At 34.3% G+C, this 22,286-nt stretch overlaps 1 protein-coding gene across 1 annotated transcript; it reads right to left on the bottom strand.

The window, feature by feature from the left end:
- Window positions 1–1,549: 1,549 nt before the first annotated feature.
- Window positions 1,550–20,876, bottom strand: LOC110451154. Its single transcript, XM_021499055.1, has 4 exons — window positions 20,793–20,876; window positions 6,378–6,501; window positions 5,417–5,469; window positions 1,550–3,349 (listed from the first exon to the last, which is right to left on the bottom strand). The coding sequence occupies exons 1-4, from the start codon at window positions 20,859–20,861 to the stop codon at window positions 2,441–2,443; spliced, it is 1,155 nt and encodes a 384-aa protein (XP_021354730.1). The 5' UTR covers window positions 20,862–20,876; the 3' UTR covers window positions 1,550–2,440.
- Window positions 20,877–22,286: the final 1,410 nt, after the last annotated feature.

The raw sequence follows: 22,286 nt of genomic DNA, 5'->3' as shown, positions 1-22,286 counted from the left end.
AATGCATAAAAATCAGCATCCTACATTAAGCTTAAACGCAATTCTTTAAAACCGGCTATTCTTGCACAATTGCAAATATATATTATCTTCTTACATTAGTGCTACTGTTTGGACGGTCAAATTTCAAATGTACAGAGGGACGGAATCATTTCTTGAAGCTATAATATGCAATTACGAACAATTATTGAAGCAATGGATATATATTGGAAAAATAAGAAATAAAAATCATAAATGAAATAAAATGAATGAGTAAATGAGTAAATATAATACCAAACCAAGTTACATGAAAAGCTTACCTTCAGTCGAAGTTAAATAGGTTATTCACTGGGAAACGTAAACCTAGTACAAGATGTCAAAACTACAGGCAAGTATTTGATGAATTAAGAAATAACTTTGGTCTTAGTATTGTTCACTTGGTGACATCGGATAAGTTATTTAACACATCTGCAAAATAATGGTTACAGGTAAATTTATGTTGAATTAGGAATTTGATCTTCCTTCTGTTCAACGTTTATTTAGCCTTTAAAACCATTCAGGTCAACTTAAATAGAGTTAAAATTTGAAATGAAATCATTTTAACTTTTGCAAATGAAAGGGACTGTACATATCGACACTGCTACTGTGCTATTTTGTATAGAAAGACCAACTATTATTACAGTTTAATTTTCTGAAACAGGCCACATCTGAACGCTTTATGCTGGATATAACAGGATCAGAAAAGCGATAATAGTATCGTCGAGAAGATTAAAATTTACAACACGATAACCTAGTCTATTGGTCAAGATTGTTTTAAATTAACAGTTTCTATATGGTTAATAGACAGGTATTCAGGTTTGTTCTAACTCGACCTCGAAACTGGCCTAGAGATCTAGCCCACTCTCACATTGAATCCAAGCTCTCAGTAATCAATTGCAACATTCGTTATATCCTTCTAGAACACTTTTACACTCGTAAAAAATAAATAAAAAAAACCCACACGAAACGCTTCGTAAGGTTTAATTATGTAGCTTGTTTCACAAAAACTATTATCTAACCCAGAAGGAAAGGGGGTATAAACTGTTCATATCACCATGATCATACCAAAAAAACCAAAAAACAAATAAATTGTAGAGGGGCGACGATTTAGCATTTTTATATATCCATCAGTTTTGAAACGATGAACATACCTTTTCTTCCACTCTGAGCGAGAACATTTTAAAATCAAGAGAAATTTTGTGACAGGTCATGACAAAATATTACAGTAACATTTCTCAACTAAAATTATACTTTATTATACTTCTTTTTTATTTATAAGGCTAATGGGGTATTTCAAGGCAATCATAAAATGCAGATTCCGTACACAGTTTATGTTTACTCTATACACGGTTATAAAATGTGTACAATTCTATTTACACGGTATTTAGGTACATTGTAGGTATACATTGTAAAAAGGGTTATACATATTATACACTTTTTTATGTAAACTGTTTACATGTTATATTTATGTTTTTTGTAATTATTATTAATTATTATGTAATAATATATAGGTTAATATATATACTGTAGGTATATGGGTTATATATACTGTGATATACAGTTAAAGTTTGCTGGAGGGCAATGACAATTTCATGGTTTGTTTTCTCTAGGCCCATGTTTTTTCCTGAGATGCAGCCTATGAGAAAAGTCTGATCAAAGGGAACCTGAAACTTGCTATATCACGAATCCCGTACTTTAATTGTTATATTTATGTCTATATAAAATGCATGAATGTTGTTTAAAAAATCAATATTCAAACCAAAACCTATCTAGAGCCAAAGATACTCTTTTATTGTCGTCTGGTTTGCTGTCTTTAGCTCTATAAACTGGTACGTCAGGCCAGTGGAAGCTTCGCCCACCTATTGCGTGATTGTATGGATAATTTCCGTGAAAAAGTTACGGAAATGGCCGAGGGAGTTTTTCTGCAGTCTTCAAAATTGTCGATAGACTGGAAACAGATTAACAGGCGATTGATAGAAAACTAGATCAAAGGACCGTGAAGACAGGGTTAAAGCTAGCTGCGATAACGTAGCCTTTTGACGACGAGATATTTTTTTTTATATATTGCGTCGCCAGAGCTACGAAGCCGTCCTATGCTAACTCATGCTAATGGAGCAAAATTAAAAGTGCTGAGTATAATGTTATCAAAATGTTGCATAATTGTTGAAAAAACGAATCCTTACCAATGAAAAGACTCTTTCACGAACTTAGCAAAGTCCGTCTTGGAGAAAACAATAGAAACGACCGCAATGGCATATCACGCGTGATGTTATCTGTATTATCCTTTCTATATATGGCCTTTATGGCCTAATACAGTATTACTCGGATGTCACCGGGTTTGCTCCATTACAAGGCATGGGAGCAATTTAATACCTGGTCAGAGCAGAGGAGACCAAACATCATATGTTAAAATACTTAACAAGAATTACAACATATTTCGATGGAATGCCTCAATGACCTTACTTTGGGGTTTTAGTGACTTGCGCCACTCCTCTATACAGCGCTTGCCGAGATAGAACCAGTCACATTTACAAAAAGCGCTGTATGTTTGAACGGGAAGACGAGGGCGCATGTCCTCTGCCTTTGTATACATTATGTATATCACCTGTTGGTCAGTACTCATCAAGTTCCGGCTGATAAGGTTTTCTACTGCTCGCTTATAGTCCTCAATGAACACAATTAGGTATTCCGGTCTCGCTATAAATATTCCTCCAGCGATCCAAAATATATTATCTTTTATAATCGATGATGCAGTGCGGCATCGTTCAAACTTCCCCATCTGTACAAAGGCAATGTGATCGTTCCGAAAATCGGAAGGTATGTCTAGGTGAAATGTTTTCCCGTAATCATTCCTAAAATAACCAATGTCAATCCATGCTAGATACTTAGTCTGAAACATTCGTTCTCGTATCACCGTTTCTATTAGCTCGTATTTGGCGTGCATTGCACAAGGATAACGCTCTAACACTGTATTTGGGTGGTACTTTGGGTAGTCTGGCTGCGCAAAAATTTTCTTTATTTTCGGGGCAAGTTTAAACGCCCACATATCATCCTGGTTTTTCATATATATCTTGGTTCGTTCTTTGGGAAGATGCTTACGTAGAATAAACAACTGATTAGCTACCTCTGGTACGTCTGTAAAAGCTATAACATTGTTGTTGAAATTGGCAAACTGATTCATCCACTTGGAGTAGTTTTCGACATCAAAATACAAGTTTCCTTCGCCTTTCTTGAACCTGCCAAGACCGAAGTATGCTGTCACAAACGTTATTTCTGGATCCATAGAATCGCTGTTGAAAGCTTCATTTGGTTTAGTTGGAGGCGGGGTGTAAAGCTGAAAATGTAAAAGATAATTATCGATATTTTGCATATGATATAAGTGGTATATATGTATTTCATATGAACTATAATTTTGCTTTTTTGCGAATTGAATGAGAGGATTATATTTATCACTACAATGCATTCATGGTTAATGAATTAAAAAAATAAAATACATAGATTACCAGAACGTCATAGGACATGGCATAATTTTAAACTGCAATATAATATCTTACCATTGCTGGCAATATATTTTCCCTTAAACAGTGAAACATAAAAGAACCCATAAGACATATTGCAATGCTTACAAATATTCATTTTGTTGTTTGTGAGTTGTCATTATAAGAGATGCGATTGTCTGCATTCTCCACTTAATGACGTTTCTAATGGTTTTAAGTCTTTGCAATAGCTAATGTCATTTCAGGACTTTGTCCTGGAATATGGGTCCCTCGGGACCACTTTAAGTTGCCTACACACACGGGGAAATATGCATATGAAAATTGTAACGCAAGAACTTCCATCCAAACATATTCCGTTGACATAGTGCTGAACTATCTTTACACACTCACATTTAAAACCGAGTTTCATGCAGTGAGTTTTAAAGGCTGTGCTTGGTCACGATGAAGGAATAAAACCCATTTCCTTCCTCGCCTGAGCGAACATTCATCACTACAGCCAAAAGTGATGTTTTGCCAAGTAAGGAACAAAGAAATGAAAGAGTATTAAGGAAAGGGATGAAGAAAAGGGGATTATACATGTGCTTGTTCACGGTAAAGGAATAAAACCTATACCCTTCCATGCTTGGGCGAACATTCATCACTATAGCCAAAATCGAGGTTTTGTCAAGTAAGGCACAGGGTAATAAAAGAGTAGTAAGTAAAGGGATGAACAAACAGGGATTCTTAATGTTGAAATATATGCAGGAGATATATTTTGGTCACTTGTTCGGCCCCAGCAGACGACACAAAAGCAAATCCCATACATTTGATGAAGCGATTTTTTATTCTATTTTATGAGTTAGTGTTCATAGTAAATCTACGTTCTCACTTATTCTGAATTATTGTATTTTCTCATTTTGTTAAATCATTTTACTTATCTTATAAATCGCTGTAATTTCTTACTCTGATTAATCACTTACTTACTGATTCCGATGCATCACAGTATTTTCTGATACTGATAAATCCCATCCCTACTGATATGGATGAATCACGATATTGACTGAGACTGATATATCACTATACTCCCTCACTCATATGAATGACTTTACTTCTAGAATGTGTGGAGTCGTTGTATTTCCCGACTCTTATGAAGACTGTTCAGGTTCGGAAAAGGACCTGTAGTATCGCACTGCATGTTGTAATAGCCGCTAATATTGGCCGTTGCAGAATTGGTGTTTTTACTCAGTGCCTTCTGCAAAGGAGATATGAAAACGACCAAAAGTAACCCGTTATCCAAATTACAATACATGGAGTTTATATCTAATCTCGCTTTCCTAATTTTTCTTTATGGCGATGTCTCCCAACACAACCACCTCCCACATGACTTCAGCTGTTTGCAAGGATACTACGCCAACACAAACACTATAACCAAGAATAAAAGACTCGTTCATGCCTAGGAGTGTATGATTTAGGGTGTAATTTCCCTATCCTTCACCCTTGGGCATGACAGAGTATTTTTCTCTCATTCTTACCACTAGAATAATTTCAGTAACCATGAAAATGCGTTTGGACTGGCTACCTTTTTGAAAATACCAATTTCCCCTTGGGTTTTTGAGACGAAAACGAATATGTCAGCCAGATTAAGCATGCCCCATATTTGCAAGGAAAATTTGCGCAGAACAATTAATCTCATCTTTCTAATGTGTCAATAGATATATTGTACAAGGTTTTAATTTAGTCACGTCGCCTTTTCTCCATTGCGGCATCGGAGTTTTCCAAATTCGTGACGTCAAGTCATTGTTGAGCCATTGTGACTTATTAACGTAAGGTGAAATGGGGTGTAAGATAGAATTCCCTACATACACCCTTTCTTTACCATGAACAGCTCTGTCTTGCACACTGGGAAATGAGAGAAATGTACTCACTGATTCTGATGAATCATTCCATCCCTCATCGGGTAATTCTTTGGTTATTTGGACTGCAATGATAAAATAAGGATTGATTTTCAAAGGGCTTTAACACATTGTTATTTGAATGTCAAACACCATCTATGATGGAGTGAGATGATTGGTAGGAGTCTATATATCCTTGTCTTTCTTATAAAGAGTCATAAAACAATAATCTTTCATAATAATACAATTATGCATGCTGTAATAGATAAATTAATGAATACTCAGTGGCGTTCCTGGCAAGCTGCAGTATATATTAGCAAAAGCGGATATCCACTTACAACAATCAGTTCAATTCATGTTTATTTGACGGCAGAGAGTGTTGAAATCTATATTCTGGGTTCTTTATTTCTGGGACAGTAATAAACTCTTCGGGCATGTGTGTTATTGATAATTGATAATAATCATTCTATCTTTGTTAAACTGGGGCCGCAGTGGGTGAATTGTTAAGGAGTCTGTTGACTGTCTGCGATCACTAGCCCCCCACCACTGGGTCGCGCGTTCGAATTATACGTGGGGCAGTCGCCAGTTACTTCCAACAGGTCGGTGATTTTTCCCGGGTGCTCAGGTTTTCCTCTATCATCAAAGCCTGGTTCGTCCTTAAGGGACCAGATAGCTGTTTTTGAGTATTATCATGCTTTAACCGTCTTCCAAACACTGTGGTAGTTTTTTTCTTTAATAATGTTTTTAAATTTCTCAGAACAGTTCATTTATGGACCCGTCTAATTCCTTAATCAACTTCGGCTGTAAGTTATCGGTTCCAAAACCTAATCTTAAGACTTTTCGGTGAGAGAGAAAGGGATAAATGCAAGAGTCCTTATCAGTCATTTAGTAATAATAAAAGAAAAGATATTTATTTTTCAATGTAAAGACAAATGAAAGGCAATAGCCTCCAGTTATATGAAAATGGAAAGTGTATCATTTAGGCTATACTTACGGTATATAACGAGACATAGAAGATAGTATCCCTTCAGCGGGAAAAATTGAACAATAACATCAGGATGGCGATTAATTAAACCGTAGATGTAGCTCCATAGGAATAACGCTTTTCGGCGCACACTCTGTTGGTAAAAAAAACAACACTTTTTGTATACTTCAAATTTCTATATAATTAATGTATTTTCATGAGTAAAAATTAGACAATTATTAGTGTAAGCACTAGGAAAACTCTCCAAGTTTCTAGGAATATAGTAGAATATTGCTTATATGGCCGAGTAGTTTAGTCGTCTGATCGTCCACGTTCGCAAGCCCTCTAACACTCGGTCTCCGGTCCGAGGCCTGCGTTGGGCTGTCGCACAGTACTGCTCGCAGGTCAATGGGTTTTTTTTCCGGGTACTCCGGTTTCCCTCTATCACTAAATCTGGCTCGTCCTTAAATGACCATAGCTGTTTAAACGGCGTAGAGCACAAACAAACCAAACCTAACCTAATGGTCCGATGAGTTATCGGTTCCTGTGCCTAAATGGTTAGGTGTTGTGTGTTGTTCAAATTATGTACTTTTTATCTTTTGAAAATGGCCGTAAATACAAAACATAGAGTCAAGGATGTTGATGTGCGAATAGGTGAAACAGTGGATATTCTACATTTACGGTCAAAAGTATTTCTCTGTTGGAGAATCCTAGAAAGAATGTGTAGTTTTGGAAACGGAAATGTAATTAGATCAAGTCATATATTGAAGGGTAGGCGGCCATATAATTGATCAGATTATCCTGTAAACATGCTAAATTAGGAATGCAATGCTTTGAGTTTCTGTATATAGTTTCTTGGTTCATATACATATTTTTATGTGAACCCGCCCATTTATCAAAGTGCTAAGCTTTAAATATATTCCGTTATACGCTAGAATTTGAGTCAGCTAAAACAACTAATTTTGGCCGTAATGAATGATCATTGGATGAAGTATTTTGTTTGTAACATGAAACTATAATTTCAAATTGGCAACAACTTTATTTATTCAGCTGCGAGTTATTTCATAACATGCATATACACAATATGTGCTCAACTGTTAAAACAGTGTTGAATGCAATGAATACAAAGAAGGAAGGGCAATTAAACATTGACTGGAGTGTTTAACCTTTTATAACATCATCACAGACACTGTGAGGATGAATGTGAAGGCCTGAACGTTTTGCAAACAAACTTAAAACTTAATACCCAGAGAAGGGTTGCCTGGCATGCACACTTAACTTTAAATAAACAAAGATGGTTCTGACAAATATCAGATATCATTCAATGAAATAGAGATATTTCAAATACAGATACCTATAAAGGTGGTGTTCTTGATCTACCAACGAACTTTGCAATTTTAATGTTCCGGTGAATTCACTTCAAAAACTGATGTAATTATTTTAAAGCTTGTGAAGAAGAGGCAAAAAGGGCATGCATTGGTATTTTCCCTGAAAATTATGGGATACAAATGTACCCCAATATTTTATGTCATAAGTACACACAATCTGGATTGATTTTGTAGATGTTTCAAATCATGATTGTGGAGACATTAAGCATTCCATTCCATTAATATGTATTATGTATGTTTTAAGTCAGCAATATAAAAATCAACTGGCTTACCATGAAAACAAATATCTACCAAAAAATCACACTTAATTATTCAAAGTATATTTTTTCTTGGTCTTCTTAGATGTCTCATCTTCATCAGTCTTTAAAAATAGTTTTAGAGTATTGTTTACATTAGCGTTTTTTCAATTTAAATTGAGAACCGAAAGAATAGTTTACCAGCCTATTTTATATTTCTACTCCACTAACAAAGACCGATTGGAAATGGACCTAGAGGACATCCTTGGAGGCAGCCACCTTTTGATGCCATACTATATACATACCTGAGTATATATATATTTTTTTATATTTTTATCATCAGATGAACGCAGGTAATTACATCTATTAATGACATACCCCAGTATTTACCCATCCCTCCAGTATATAAACAAAATCGTTAACTGAAGACATTATATCACCCATTGCTCACAACACACATTTGCCTTCTAGTTGCCTTGCAAGCTATATTTCAGTGGGTTTTTTTTTTGGTTTTATGACTACACTCTCATTTCATATTCATTAAGTTGTATTTACAATGTCTTACACTAGTCTCTTATACTATACTACTATATAATTCTTTTCAAGTTAAAACCTGTTTACAGTATTTCTGGACCTTGATCAACAGGCAGCAGGACATATAGCGGAACATTTTGCTTCCTCAGATGACTTTGAGGTTTGGGGTCATCAACATTCAACTGGTTTGCGCAGGGATTAGATTCATTCTACACATAAATCACAAACAAAATACAATGTCTGGATTCTGTATGATGTTGCAGATTCCACAGATCCTATAAAAGACTATTACTGTACCTGCCCCACTGGTAAGCGAACTGTTGGAATGTGTACACATACTGCTTATATATTATACTATCTGGGAAATATTTCAAAGTAAACTTCATCAGATTTTTTTTGTAAACGTGTGTCTAATTTTAAGAAGTCAGCTGTTTGCTGAAATGGGGTATCGTCTGCGATAGCCCAGTTGGTAGAGAGTCCAACTAGTATTTTAAAGGTCGTTGGTGTGTGTCTCAGTCTAGCTAGGGCACTGACCATTTATATACCCCCATCTCCCCCTCTTGATATGGGACGATGTGTCATTGATATAGAAGCATGGAAATAAAGCAAACACTGTATAGTGATACAAGTTATGCATATAATGACAGAAAAACATTATGGTTGGAAAATGTGCATCTGTGACCTAGATTTAGATAAATGCCAATTGTGTCTGTTCTTGTTTGAAAATACTCATAACAGTTTAAGTAGTACGAAGATGAATCAACGCATACGTCATACAGACTCTGTTTACTTAATTTGATAAGTTCCGATTCTAGTCTCCGGTGATCTTTTCACATCCTGTGAGGTGTCTCGACAATATTAACAATAGCAAAGAATATTGACATCACGAGGAAAAAAAATTATACCTGAACTGTCAGTTTAAAATACATTTTACATAAAGGTCTTCTTGTTTGGGAAACGATTTGAATGTATCGCTGAATAGATAGAGATATGCTTCAATCGCTGCAGAGGTCAGCTCAGCAAAGCTCGTGCCAGAGAGCTGGGGTAATTTGGAATGCTGAGGGGAGCGAACCACCATGAGCTGTCTTTGTCCAGAAAAAAGAACATTCCATATCTGTAATGTTGAATTCTAATTATTAATCATTTAATCAAGTTTTTGGGATGTAAATATATATATGTATATAAGGATTGAAACAATATTCGTTGAAAACGGGAGGGGGTATTGCCAATTAGCGTTAATTATGTTGAGTTATATATCTGTTTAATTGTTCGGTGCAAACTACATATTGAGGGAAGCGTTCGCTGACCGTAATGTAAAACATACCATTAGAGTTGGGAGTCTATTTGTGGCTATCAACCACAAAACCTGCTGTACAAATTATTAAGGTGTAGGGTACAACCAACAAATAATATATATAGAGGATATATAGCAGTGTCTTCAGTAATACCAAATATATTTCACGATTGTGGCTAATATTTTGATATCTTTCACGAGTGTGCAGCACGAGTGGAAAATATTAAAATGTTAGACACAGGAGTGAAGACACTGTTAGATATTTTGTTTATTACATTTTGTATACAAAAACCTACCTCGGAACGGAAAGCGATACATCAGGCTGACAACACTTGATCTAGACAACCCCTATACAACCAAATATAGTCCTCTTTAAAATAATTTAAATAAAATCTAAATTGTTTTCATAAAGTAGGTACTTTAGATCATATTTTAAATAAAGTATGCTTAATAACTACTGTATCATAATGTAATTATATAGAAAAAGTCCCGTCATATCAACAAAGACCACTATGCTCTGTTGATGAGAGCTGAATCCCAACTGGTGGAGAATTGCGAAAATGCAGAGTTATTTGTCACAATTTATCCCGATGATAAAATATCAACACCAACTATGTAAGTTATACGCCTTGTTTCTGTTGACAGAGTTTTCTCTGATCAAATAAGCAGAGTTGCTGATCTACTCAGTCTGCTGGCTTTTATGAAAATGAAAGTTAATTGTGAAATTAAAGGTTGTGTTCCCCCAGAGAATAGTTTTCCCATTATAGGTAAGTTATTATTATTCTGGGCAGTAGAATGGGCTGATGTATCAGACGGATTTTCGAGGCCTGAGTATCCTTAAGCTAATCAGGCTTTTTCTCATGGTAGTTTTGATCAGTGCTTTGATCGGTCAAACAGCAAAAGTGATATTTTTCACTAATTTCATTAATATTTTTACATCTTTGTAGAATTAATAATTTTCAATATTTCACTGGTAAAAATGTAATAAATAGACACTCAATACTGTCACATTGACAATAAATTCAGGGTTCCTGGGCTTAGAAGCAGTGTAGTAAATAGTATTTTTGCCAAGCTCAGTTTGAAAAATGAACGTAATACACACACACATATGTAATTTTACCTTTGATTTAAGGATGTACTTTTCTGAGGTTTAAGTCACGTTCAAGTCTCGTTTTGATCTGGTGTAACGGGTTTTTATAATATATCACCAATTAAGATCATGTTTAATAGCAAACATGCATCTGAAAAATACGTAAAAAACTACATGCATGTTGTTTGTAGAACAATTTTTACAGGAATTTATTAAATGACCAGTTCGACGGCCATTTTGAAAATGTGTATCAATGTGTATTTCGTGCGCTTCACAAAAGGCCAACATTTCACCTTTTATGACACTAGATCGCTTAAATTGTCATTGTGTCGCCATTTTTAACTATAGCAGGTTCAATTTTGCTGTACAACTTTACAATGTTCAATATGATAAAAATAATATGCAACAAAGTGGAAAAATATACATTATTGGTTTTTATTTCACATATTTAGTGTTACTGAAGCACTTTTGATTTACCCCGAAAAAGGTGAAAAATAACACAAATAATAATGAGACAAAAAAGAAGCACACGGACTCCCCAATTTTGTGGCTGTTTTAGAAAGAGAAACAAATTTTCCTTTGATTTATTTAATATTAAAAAAAGTTTCATAGCAGAACTTAGGGGACCTGTAGACAATGTAACAATTACCAATGAATATGAATAGCAGTGATACTCAAGTAAGAACTGACGTATCGGAGTGATGTATGTCTATACATTAACAAAGTTGTGTATGATTTGATGCACGCATATGCCCAACTTGTTTTGAATAGGATTCCCACCCCTATTCCGCTCACATATACACAATATGTGTTGTACACAAAACATAAACATGTACGTACATAGAAATAAATTAAGATAAATACATATGCGTTGATTATCATATATTGTCACATATACATACATATAATAACTAGGGGAAGTAACCACCTTAGCCATCATCCTAATTCTGCTATTTGTATCTGTGTTCAGAAATATATTGAGTCTACTAACAGAATTTGAAATAATTGTTAATTCTAGTCCCAATGTGTATGTATACATGTCTATATGCATACTCCTTCAAGACGGCTCCTGCTCTGGATTATCAATGACTGGGTAAGCACACAGTGGTGGTGTGCATGGCCATTTTAGTGCTGCCCAGTTATAATTGTTATCTGGAGTAGGAGTGATGATGGAGGACTAGTTGGGGTTACAAATTATTCAACTAATAACATTTAATATTTACTGTATTGAATTTATGTTGTATAATTTATAAAATTTGATTATTTACAAATGCAGTATGTTTTCTTAACTTAAAATCAATAAGGAATTCCTTAGCTAAGATTTCCCGAAAAATGCGTTTGATGAACGTTCCTTAACTTAACGAAGTATCTCCTTAGCTAAGAAAAAAATCTTTTTCTTTTTCGCAGCCTAAGCGGCCTTAATGGAACTCTTTTGGCAGAAAATTACAGGAAAACAATGTAAACAAGCAATGTCTTTTTCGCGGCTTTGGAAACCTGACAATTTCCCTATCTGTTTCTTCTTTTGTTTCTGGAAACATATTTCAGATAGGTTTCCCTTCTTCCTTAATAAATATTGTTGTCCATCTTGATACATCCCGATGAGACGATTTAAGCGGAACAGTCAGACGAAAAGACTTCATATTGCGTACCTAAGGTGTGATGTAACACATTGAATGCGTAAGTTATTCGCTTTTACGTTATTGTGGGCTAGCTTACACATTCATTCCTGATTATATGTCCGGGTAGTAGGGATGAGAAATACCAACAACATTTGTCCAGGACATAAATCTTTGCTAAGTTAACTATTTTTATTTCTATAAATAGATCAGTTTACAAAGTGTGACGCTGTAGCTATATATATATAGGTATACTTGTAAAATGTGTTTTTGGTCACTGATCACATCTTGTACATGATTAATGTTTGCTTTCTGTGAGCGTGAACCCAGGCTTATATAATATTATAATTCCAAAAAATATATAATTATATGAAAGGTGTGTATATTTATCACAGGGAAAACACCACTTAATTGGCATATTTAATTTTGACCTGTTAGAAATGGTTTAGCAAATTCACTGTTTTAAAATGCTCAATTGTAAATCAACGTAGAAAAAAGTCCATATTTTAAATATTAGCATTGGAAATTAATCAATATTTCATAAAAAAACCCATTAATATTTCAAATTTTGAAATTCATTGATCATTTGCTTAATATCAAAAATTATATATGACTACCATGGTCTGAACCAAAAGAGAACAAAAAATTCCTATTTATATCAAGTATGGATAAAAACTTATAAAAAATACTCTATTTGACAACCAGACTTAATTTGTTTAAACAAAGTTCATATATGTCAATATTGCTTACCAAAGTGTTTCTGTTGAAAACTCATAAAATCTTTTTAAAATCTTCATTTATTTCCTTTTTAAAGGATTGCTATCCACATCTAAATGTTTTAATATTTTAAACTACTTTCTGTTAAAGAAACAAGCTATAATGAATATTCCTTGCTCAGATGTAAGCATTGTATTTTGTTTGATATAGATGAAGGGGGAGGGGGGAGAACCTTTCAAGATATTAATGAAATTCCCCAAATGAAGTTGTGTTCGAACTTAAAATCTTTCCAGTGGCAAAATATTAAATAATAACTTTTTGGTATAAATAGCTAGATTATTACAGAATACATTTCGTAGTTCTGTAATCATCTGTATCGCTACACGCACCTCAAAACTGTTATTTGATGTCTTACCAATTGAACTAGGACTTCTACAGACAGGTTTGTTTTACATTTCTGTTGAGAGGCAAGGCACACCATTAAAATGTATGAAGTTATTAAGAAGGAAAAATGAAAGTTACATTATGCAATAAAGATGTATAATTGAATATGTATATAATATTGCTATACAAAACAACATGTATACATGTATATGCTGGTATGTACACTGTATACATGTATGTACTAGGATGGTTCTTGGCTAATAGACTGACTTACTTACTTTTATTGTGGTCTATAAATGTCAAAAATGTGTTGTATTTGTCAAATGTATTGTCTATGTTCTATACAATACTTTCATCTGAAAATACCCCTGTATATATATTTGTTTTTACAATGTCACAGTTCCCATGGTCTGTAGGTTATATACTTTTTCAAATTTGTGGTATATAATTGTTTTCAATAAAGAAATATCTGTATGTGGTGTTCTTTACAGGTGGAACCGTACGTGCTACACATGTACTTGTGATGTTTCTCAGTGTGCAGTGATAGCTGTGATCAGATTACATGTAGAATAATTGGTTTTAACCAAATCGACATCTTATTGACAAAGCTACCCAAAAAGTACACGGCCAACATTATGATGTATTGAATTGTAGTTTATTTATCCACGGATCAGAATAAACAATTTTCTTTCTATTTTACTCCCCAAACACATTAACGGTCAATATATGCGTCGTCGCTTTGAGTTGTTTTATCGATTGTGTGTGAGATTAATATTTAATGTCAGATCTTACATGGTATAAGGTACTTATGTTTATCGTCACTGCACTTCACTCATTGCCTCGGTTTTCTCTTGAGGTTTTATTTAATCAAAAGCAACTGTTTCTTATCACTTTTCGCATTTGTATAAGAATTATGTATTTAAACTGATGCAGGTTCAGGTAAATATGACCTGGAGTACAGGTCAAATTCATATGAACTTCTTTCGCAAATCACTGCCATGACTCTTCCAGGCGATATTGTCACGTTTGGTTTGTTTGTTTGTGATTTAACATCCTCGCAACAGCCTGGGTCATATGAAGACGGGTGCCTAAGGTGACACCACCAGGAAGAAAAATGAAGATAAAAAGGAACAAGACATGAAACATTGGCAACGAAAAATCCCCCAAGTGTTGCAATGGGTGCAGCATATCAATTTTGAAACCTTCAATGTCCTCTTAGTAGAAAACACAGAAGAAAACCCCTGATTCTGCAGGGGTCCCACATTAGTCGCCTTTATTTATACACGTTACGGCAGGTCTATTCTTGTTTTTTTCCATGTCCCCTAAACAGAGGATCAGAAAGAAACCATCCCCGATCCCTATGTCAACTGCAGGTAATTTTTCCATTTTACAAAAAAACTTGACCTGAATTTGACTTCCGAGGAATCAGATTTTATTGATTGGAAATTTCTCTTTAAAATTTAATCTACTTGCAGTGGAACTGCGCAAACGTGTGTTTTACACACTGGCTTCAACTGTATATAGGAAAAGGCTTGCTGATCATTACAGGTTGGGAATCAGCAATTTGTGTAAACATAATGTACTCTTTTTAATTATCGTGTCAATCATTATTCCTTCAATATCTATGGTTATATGAAACTCATTTTGATGAAAAGGGACTAGGTGTGCTTATCAGAAATGTATCTTTAAGTTTAAGATTATGTGAAGCTTGAACTGATGAAGCGGAGATAACGGTGATGGATGGAAAATGGATCTATCAATTTAAGATTGTGTGATTTTTGTACTGATGAAGACAAGCTAAAGATACTGGATCAGAAATGGATCTTCATTTTGATTTTAGAACTTAAAGATAAAGGTGCTGGATCAGAAATGTACTTTACCTTTCAGACTATAGGAGGCACGGTAGTCTAGTGGTATGACGCCGGGCTCGTGACTAAAGAGTTGAGGGCTCTAGTCACGGCACGGCACTGTGTTGTATCTTCGAGCAAGATACTTTACTCCGCTTCTTCCAGTCTACTTAGCTGTAAATGAGTACGTGGTTGGGCAGTGCTAAAATTGTAGAATGCTAGCTGTTAGCGCCGAAATGGCAGCACCGGCTGTATGCTCCCCAGGGAATGGATAAATATATTAGCTGGTTGCAAAGGCCCTATAACCACGGATAATAACTTGTGAAATGCTTTGAGACGAACTACCAACTAGATTGTGATAAAGCGGTTATAAGAACCTCGAATTATTATTATTATGTGATTTTTGAACTGATGACGAGTAGCTAAAGGGGCCAGATCAGAAATAGACCATTTTGTGTTGGATTATGTGGTTTTCGAACATACTGACAGAGCTGCCAATATGTTCAAAAACAAGATCTTCTTTGAACTGCTCTGTTGGATTCTCCGAACACTGTTTTGACGCTTTTCGTGGTTATGGAATGTCTCTCCTTTAGTTTATTGAAGAATGCCTTATTATTTTTTACACAATGACTATGAATTAATCGTTTTTCAGTCAATACAATATTTGATATTATTTATTTATTACGGATTATTTAGTCCTTATCTATCCTTGATCAGGTTGTGCTTAATGACTGGCTATAACTTCAATGGTACATCTGTTGCCACTTTTTTTTCTCGTCTTTTGAACTTTTTTTTTAATTTTTTTTTCTTAATTCTTACTTGAACTTCATGTCTGCTGTACTCTTATTATATTATAAAATGTATTCTTGATATTAGGAAAGAATATAATACTGTTACATGCCTAGGAGTGTAGGATAGGAAACTTCCACCCTCAGGATTTTCAAATTTGGCAAAACCCTCGGCTTTGGAGTATTTTCTCTCTGATTCCAACTACATGTACTAGAATAAGCTCAGAAACCATGGAATGCGTTTGGACCCCTGAGCGTTATTTTAACGAAAACGAATTTGTCAGCGAGATTTATCATACCCAATATTTGCAAAGATAGTTTGTTCAGAAAAAGTCATATCATCTTATTAACTTAAACAATCAACATATCGTTTAAGGTTTTATTTCCGTCACGTCGCCTTTTGCGCATTTCGGCATCGGGCTTTCCAAAGAAGTCACGTCATTTTGAGCAATTATGACGTCACGTCACGTGAAATGGGGTGTAAGATTAATAAACTCTATTGGGTTATCTCAATCAAGGGCTAATATTCTGTTATATAATCCCAACCGAGACGTAAGTTTATTACAACATATTTATCACTGTATAGCATACCAGCATATAGTTTTATCTAATTTTGTAACTTGTTACGTGATCCCAAACAATTTAGTCTGATCCCAACAAATTTAGTCTATTTAATTGCATTGACAGTTAACCTTAACTTCTTAACTTCAAGTCTAATATGCAATCCAACATTATCGAGTATAATACAATAATATTGAGTCTTTTCTCATAACATCATGTACATATAATGCAACATAATTTAATATTGTTTGTAAAACGATTTTAATTGGTTTGTGTAGAAGCTGACCTCTATTTGAAATTCGAACATTATACTCGATTATAGAAAAGATGTCAAGGAAATATTCCCAACGACTAGCAAATACTTATATGGTCTTTTTAGCGTCATCATGTTAATGAGATGTTCAAAACTCCGACTAGATTTGCTCGTTCTAGCAGGGGATTTAAAAACACGGCATTTGTTTGATCAACTTAGCAAGAGGCAACAGGCCTTTATAGCTCCCCGGATTTTAATTCAAAGCCTATCGAACACCATACACTTATATTAGGTATGAATTATTAATGAGGTGTTTTACTTTTTTTAATGTTTGACTCCTGCGTCCCCAAAAAATACTCAAAGTCACATTTAAAGACCAACAACAAGGTCGTACTGGATCACATCGTATTTTCCGAAATGAAAGCAACCTTCTGATTCCGACAACATTATCTGTGGAAGCTACCATTGGCCATGTGCTACACGATACATATCAGAGCGTTATCTTAAAAGTGCTGATCATTTCAAAACAAGATATTGAAAACCGATAGTTTTGTTATTATTATTTGTTAATTACGTAAGGAATTAATAAGTGTACCAGCAGGAGAGTCGTGTTCTAGTCTCAATGAAAAACGATGACCTTCACATGTTCTGACTTTGTACGATCATTTAAAAAAGCAAATGTCCTTTTTGCAGAATTAATTACTTACGAGACTTTCCCTTATAGCCTGAAATAGATTATGGTGTCAGATATTTAACACCAACCGGTAAACGAGTTGAAATATATCACTGCGTAATAAAAGCTTGTCAACCCACCTAAAACAGATGATCACCGCCATGAGAGTTATATATACATGTAGTATGGTTGTAGCACCAAAGGCCAGTGACTAATACACATTTACTTTTATTCTAAATAGGATGAGCGACGAATGTCCAACTTTAAAAGATGAAATAACATTTGTCATAATAAGACATCCATGTGTCACTGTTACTGACACATTAAATTATACACGGTGATAAACACAAGTACGTCGTACAAAAAAGGGACAAATCCCCGCAACAATGCATCTTCAGAGCCAATAAATTAAAAGCACTCGTGTCAAACGAACTGTATTCTTATAGCAATATTCAACCCCTTCATTCATCTTTTATACTTTACCAGGCAAAAAACAGGGCAGAAAAGTCATTATCATATATTAACGTTCAATTTAAAACGGCGAGATAATATTTTCTTGAAAACCTTAGCTAGGAGAAATTGGGGAAAACACATTTTCATAATTTCTCATTTTATTCTGATAATTGTAATGAGGGGGATTGTTCATGCCTAGGAACGTAGAAAATGGAAACTCCACCCTCGGGATTTACTAATGAGGCAATTACTATATAAGGTTTTTCCAATTTTGAAACCAGGGAACCGGTACGCTGCCTACAATATGTAAAGGTCATTATCATAATGTACATGTACCACGCCAAACTGCATAAAAAGCCAAACTTAAAGGTAATGACAATAAGATGATCACTTTTAAAATCTTTAAACTGGCAATGGGTCATATAACAGTTCAATGACAAGTATATCGGTCATGTGCTATCTTAAATACAATAAGACACACTGTCACATATAATACGTGTAGTAAGGCCATAAAACAAATAATATGTCAGTCATGTGATTCATGTTGGAAGATATTTCTATGAGCGTAAGCTAATTAAGCAAAGTCGGGGCTGATTAAGAGCCGATTCTTGTTATAACTGGCCTGAGTACCAGACACATATAATAAGGAAAGTTGTGCAGATTTCGGGAAGCCCATTTTGACTGACACGAGCAACAGTTACACGTAGTTAGTTAAATTAAAGTATTGTTAAAGCTGGCTTTAGAAAACAGGCAGGTTTATATAGGGGCTTTTTGCAGACCGGAATGAACAAGATAAGGTCGGGGCTGATTGTCTTATATTTCTATTATCTCCCGCTTTCACCGAAAAGGGGGATATTAATTTGGGTTTGTCTGTCCGTTTGTCTGTCTGTCTGTCACGCTTCGTTTCCGTGCAATAACTTCAACAAATATTAGCCGATTGTATTCAAACTTGGTCACAGGGTTAAATGCCTTAAGGGCTCGGCCAAGTACGATGACCACTTTCAGCGGACTTTATCTGGCGGAGTTATGACCCCTTGAATAACGAAAAACGTTATCATCTGCTGGGTTTTGTTTCTGTGCAATGTTCAAACTTGGTTCGATTTTGATGAAAAGTGGTATATAGGAATATTAGGGGACTGCGAATAAAACCGCATTTAGTTTCGTTACCATAGCAACCACACAAAGGTTTCTGATTGGTGGAAATTCAGATATTGTTCGATTTTTATGAAAATTGGTACATATGGGTATTTGGGGACTGCAAACTAAATCGCATACGTTTCGTTGCCATAGCAACTACACAGAGGATTCTGATTGGTTGCAATTTAGAAATTGCTCAATTTCACTCAAGTTATTATGCCACTTACTATATAGGTTAATGTATGTAAATCAGTAACTATAATAGTTAGTACATGTAATTCAGTTATTATGTTAGTTACTATACAAGTTATTATATCATCATGTTTAGAATGTCAGGAAAACAAGGTTGTAGTAGCACACATGGAAACTCTGCTATGTTTTTTGCAAATACCAGAAAAATAACTAAAATTCCAATTTGTTGTCGAATATGAGCATTTATTCAATGCCAAAGAATTATAACATAATTCTGTTAGTTACATAATAATAGTGATCATTTTTCACTCAGCAAAAAAGGTTGGGCTAATGATATGATCAGAACGCAAATTCCACGAATTTGCTTGGTTTTTTTTATTTTCAAGTCCCACACAAAAATATAATGTTTTAGATTAAGGCACATGTTATTTCAACGAATGACTATACAGAAATGAACTGTATCTTCAGAAATATTTTATGGCAATGAAGGAGGTCGTACACAAATTCCACGCAACGCAATAGTGGGAGCCAAACACAACCTTAACCTCTCCGTGTTTTTTGTTAATTTGCAATATCAAACCGTCGACTTACGTCCGCAAATCAATATAATTATATATTGCGAATGTTCCACAATTTATTTATTTTATTAGAGTTATTCAAAAGTTAGAACTATTCCGAACGACATATTTTGATATATAATATACATATCCAAATGTTATAAGTAAAATTTCAACATGACATTTCATGAAATGTTAATGAAAAGAACTGATTTCAAAATAAGATACAACCAATTTACTTGCAGAATTTACCGACCAGTTTGCTTGGTGTTCACGGTGATGGTGTTATTAAATCGGTATTCGCGGGTAAAGCCATGTACATAATAAATTATTAAAATATTAAAAATAATATATATCGTTTTCAGTATTTTGTCGTATATAAAATTACATCAATTTAACTTTTTACATTTTTTATTGACATTTTAAAATTAAACTCAACACTGCATCATTGTTTTAAATGATCAATACAAAACAAACCACACATCTTCTAATATTTTGCACCAGATGTTACCGCACAAAAATAGGTATTTAACAATAAACAAAAAGTTTCTTATTAAATCAATTTCAAAATTATCTGGTCAGCGGCTGTTGCCAAACAAAGCCGTCGTTAGCAACAACAAACTATGTTACATATGCACCTTAAATATAACGGTATTTCAAATACATATAACTAAATTTGACTTCAAATAAAATTCAAAATATTGAAACAATTACACGATAATTACCTTCATGACAAAATCCTTTATCCAAAGAATCTGAAATGCCATATCCACAACACATTTTAGTGAATTCATTTTTACATAAAACCTTTTCTCCTAGACGACATTACCAATAGAATCGCGCATCGAGAGAATCATGTGATCAAGATATGTGAGCTTCTGTCTATAATTATATGCATAGCCAATCACGTATCAGTGAAATCTATACATAAATTATGGTTATTGATAAATTCGAATTGCCGTCTACGAGACTAAACATGTTTACTTGTATTAAAGCCCTGTCACAAAGTTATTTTTTATTTTATTTTTTATTTTATTTTCTATTTTTTTGATGTTTTGACTTAAAAAAAGAAAACTTTCCAAGAAATGTGAGATAGAAATGTTCACCGAAACAAATCAGCAATGTATGAATTATCAAAGCGATGGCATATTGACCTCAATCTGTTTCACAGGTTCGTCATTTGTGTGCGTAATATTAGGCGACGCAGCTGAACTGCGTGCGGGGATGATGTAGTCGCATGGAAGGGAAGTGTATTGTAAACCTATTCAAGTAGCCTACTTTTATCATTGTGTATACAATCGGGTAACGAGTAGGGATAATATCGCATGGTCGACTGAAGATTTTCTCACTTGAACTAAGTTCGGTATATATTTTGTGTTTATCGCGTTAGAAATGATAAAGAAGATATGAATCTTGAATATAATTGATAATTTTTTTATGACATTTTCAACGGTTTTATTAAATCCGGTAAGGAGGTAAACTCATAGAGCGTGACATATTCTATCGAAATATCATGATGATTTTAATGTATATCTTAGGCAAATCCTCAACTCAATGACGACTCTCATCGAAAACAGAGGTTAGTTTGCTGGCATATTTTCTCTAAAAATAACCATGATTGATTTTAAGTCAATACCGTTAGAGGATAAACATGATGTTAATGGTCTCGAGGTCATTTACAATAAGTAGGACGTGAAACCTTATCGAAAGCCATAAGTTATGTAAATTACTTATAGAGTAAAGTGATATATATTTTGTACACAAATACTGGGACGTTTCTATTATGGACATTTTTCAAGCTTTTGTTAAATGGCTTTTGATCGGGTTAAAATATTGTTTCCTATTGTCGATAATGTGCTTTTCCTCCTTTAACTCGTGAAGATGTCATTGACCAATGTGTTTTGACCATACGAATTTACTGAATATCGGAATTAATCGCCGCGGTTTTTTGCTCTTCATAATGAGGGCATTTTTTATCAAAGAAACGAATCTAAGTGCACAAGATACATAACAAAAGTGATTAATATCAGTTGGAATAATTATTTCATAACTGTTGTAAAATAAATAATGTTTATAATTAACAAATTCATGTTAAAAGCGAAATTAACTATGTACGAATATGGATTGTTTCAATGAAGGATGACATTTTGACTTGGCTGAAGTTCCTTTGTATGTAGTAGTGCAAACTGCAGTAATCAGAAGTTAATAGAGCAGAAATA

Source organism: Mizuhopecten yessoensis, unplaced genomic scaffold (genome assembly GCF_002113885.1).
Source record: "Mizuhopecten yessoensis strain PY_sf001 unplaced genomic scaffold, ASM211388v2 scaffold81, whole genome shotgun sequence".
NCBI classification, from domain to species: domain Eukaryota; kingdom Metazoa; phylum Mollusca; class Bivalvia; order Pectinida; family Pectinidae; genus Mizuhopecten; species Mizuhopecten yessoensis.
This window is presented reverse-complemented; position numbering and strand designations above follow the sequence as displayed.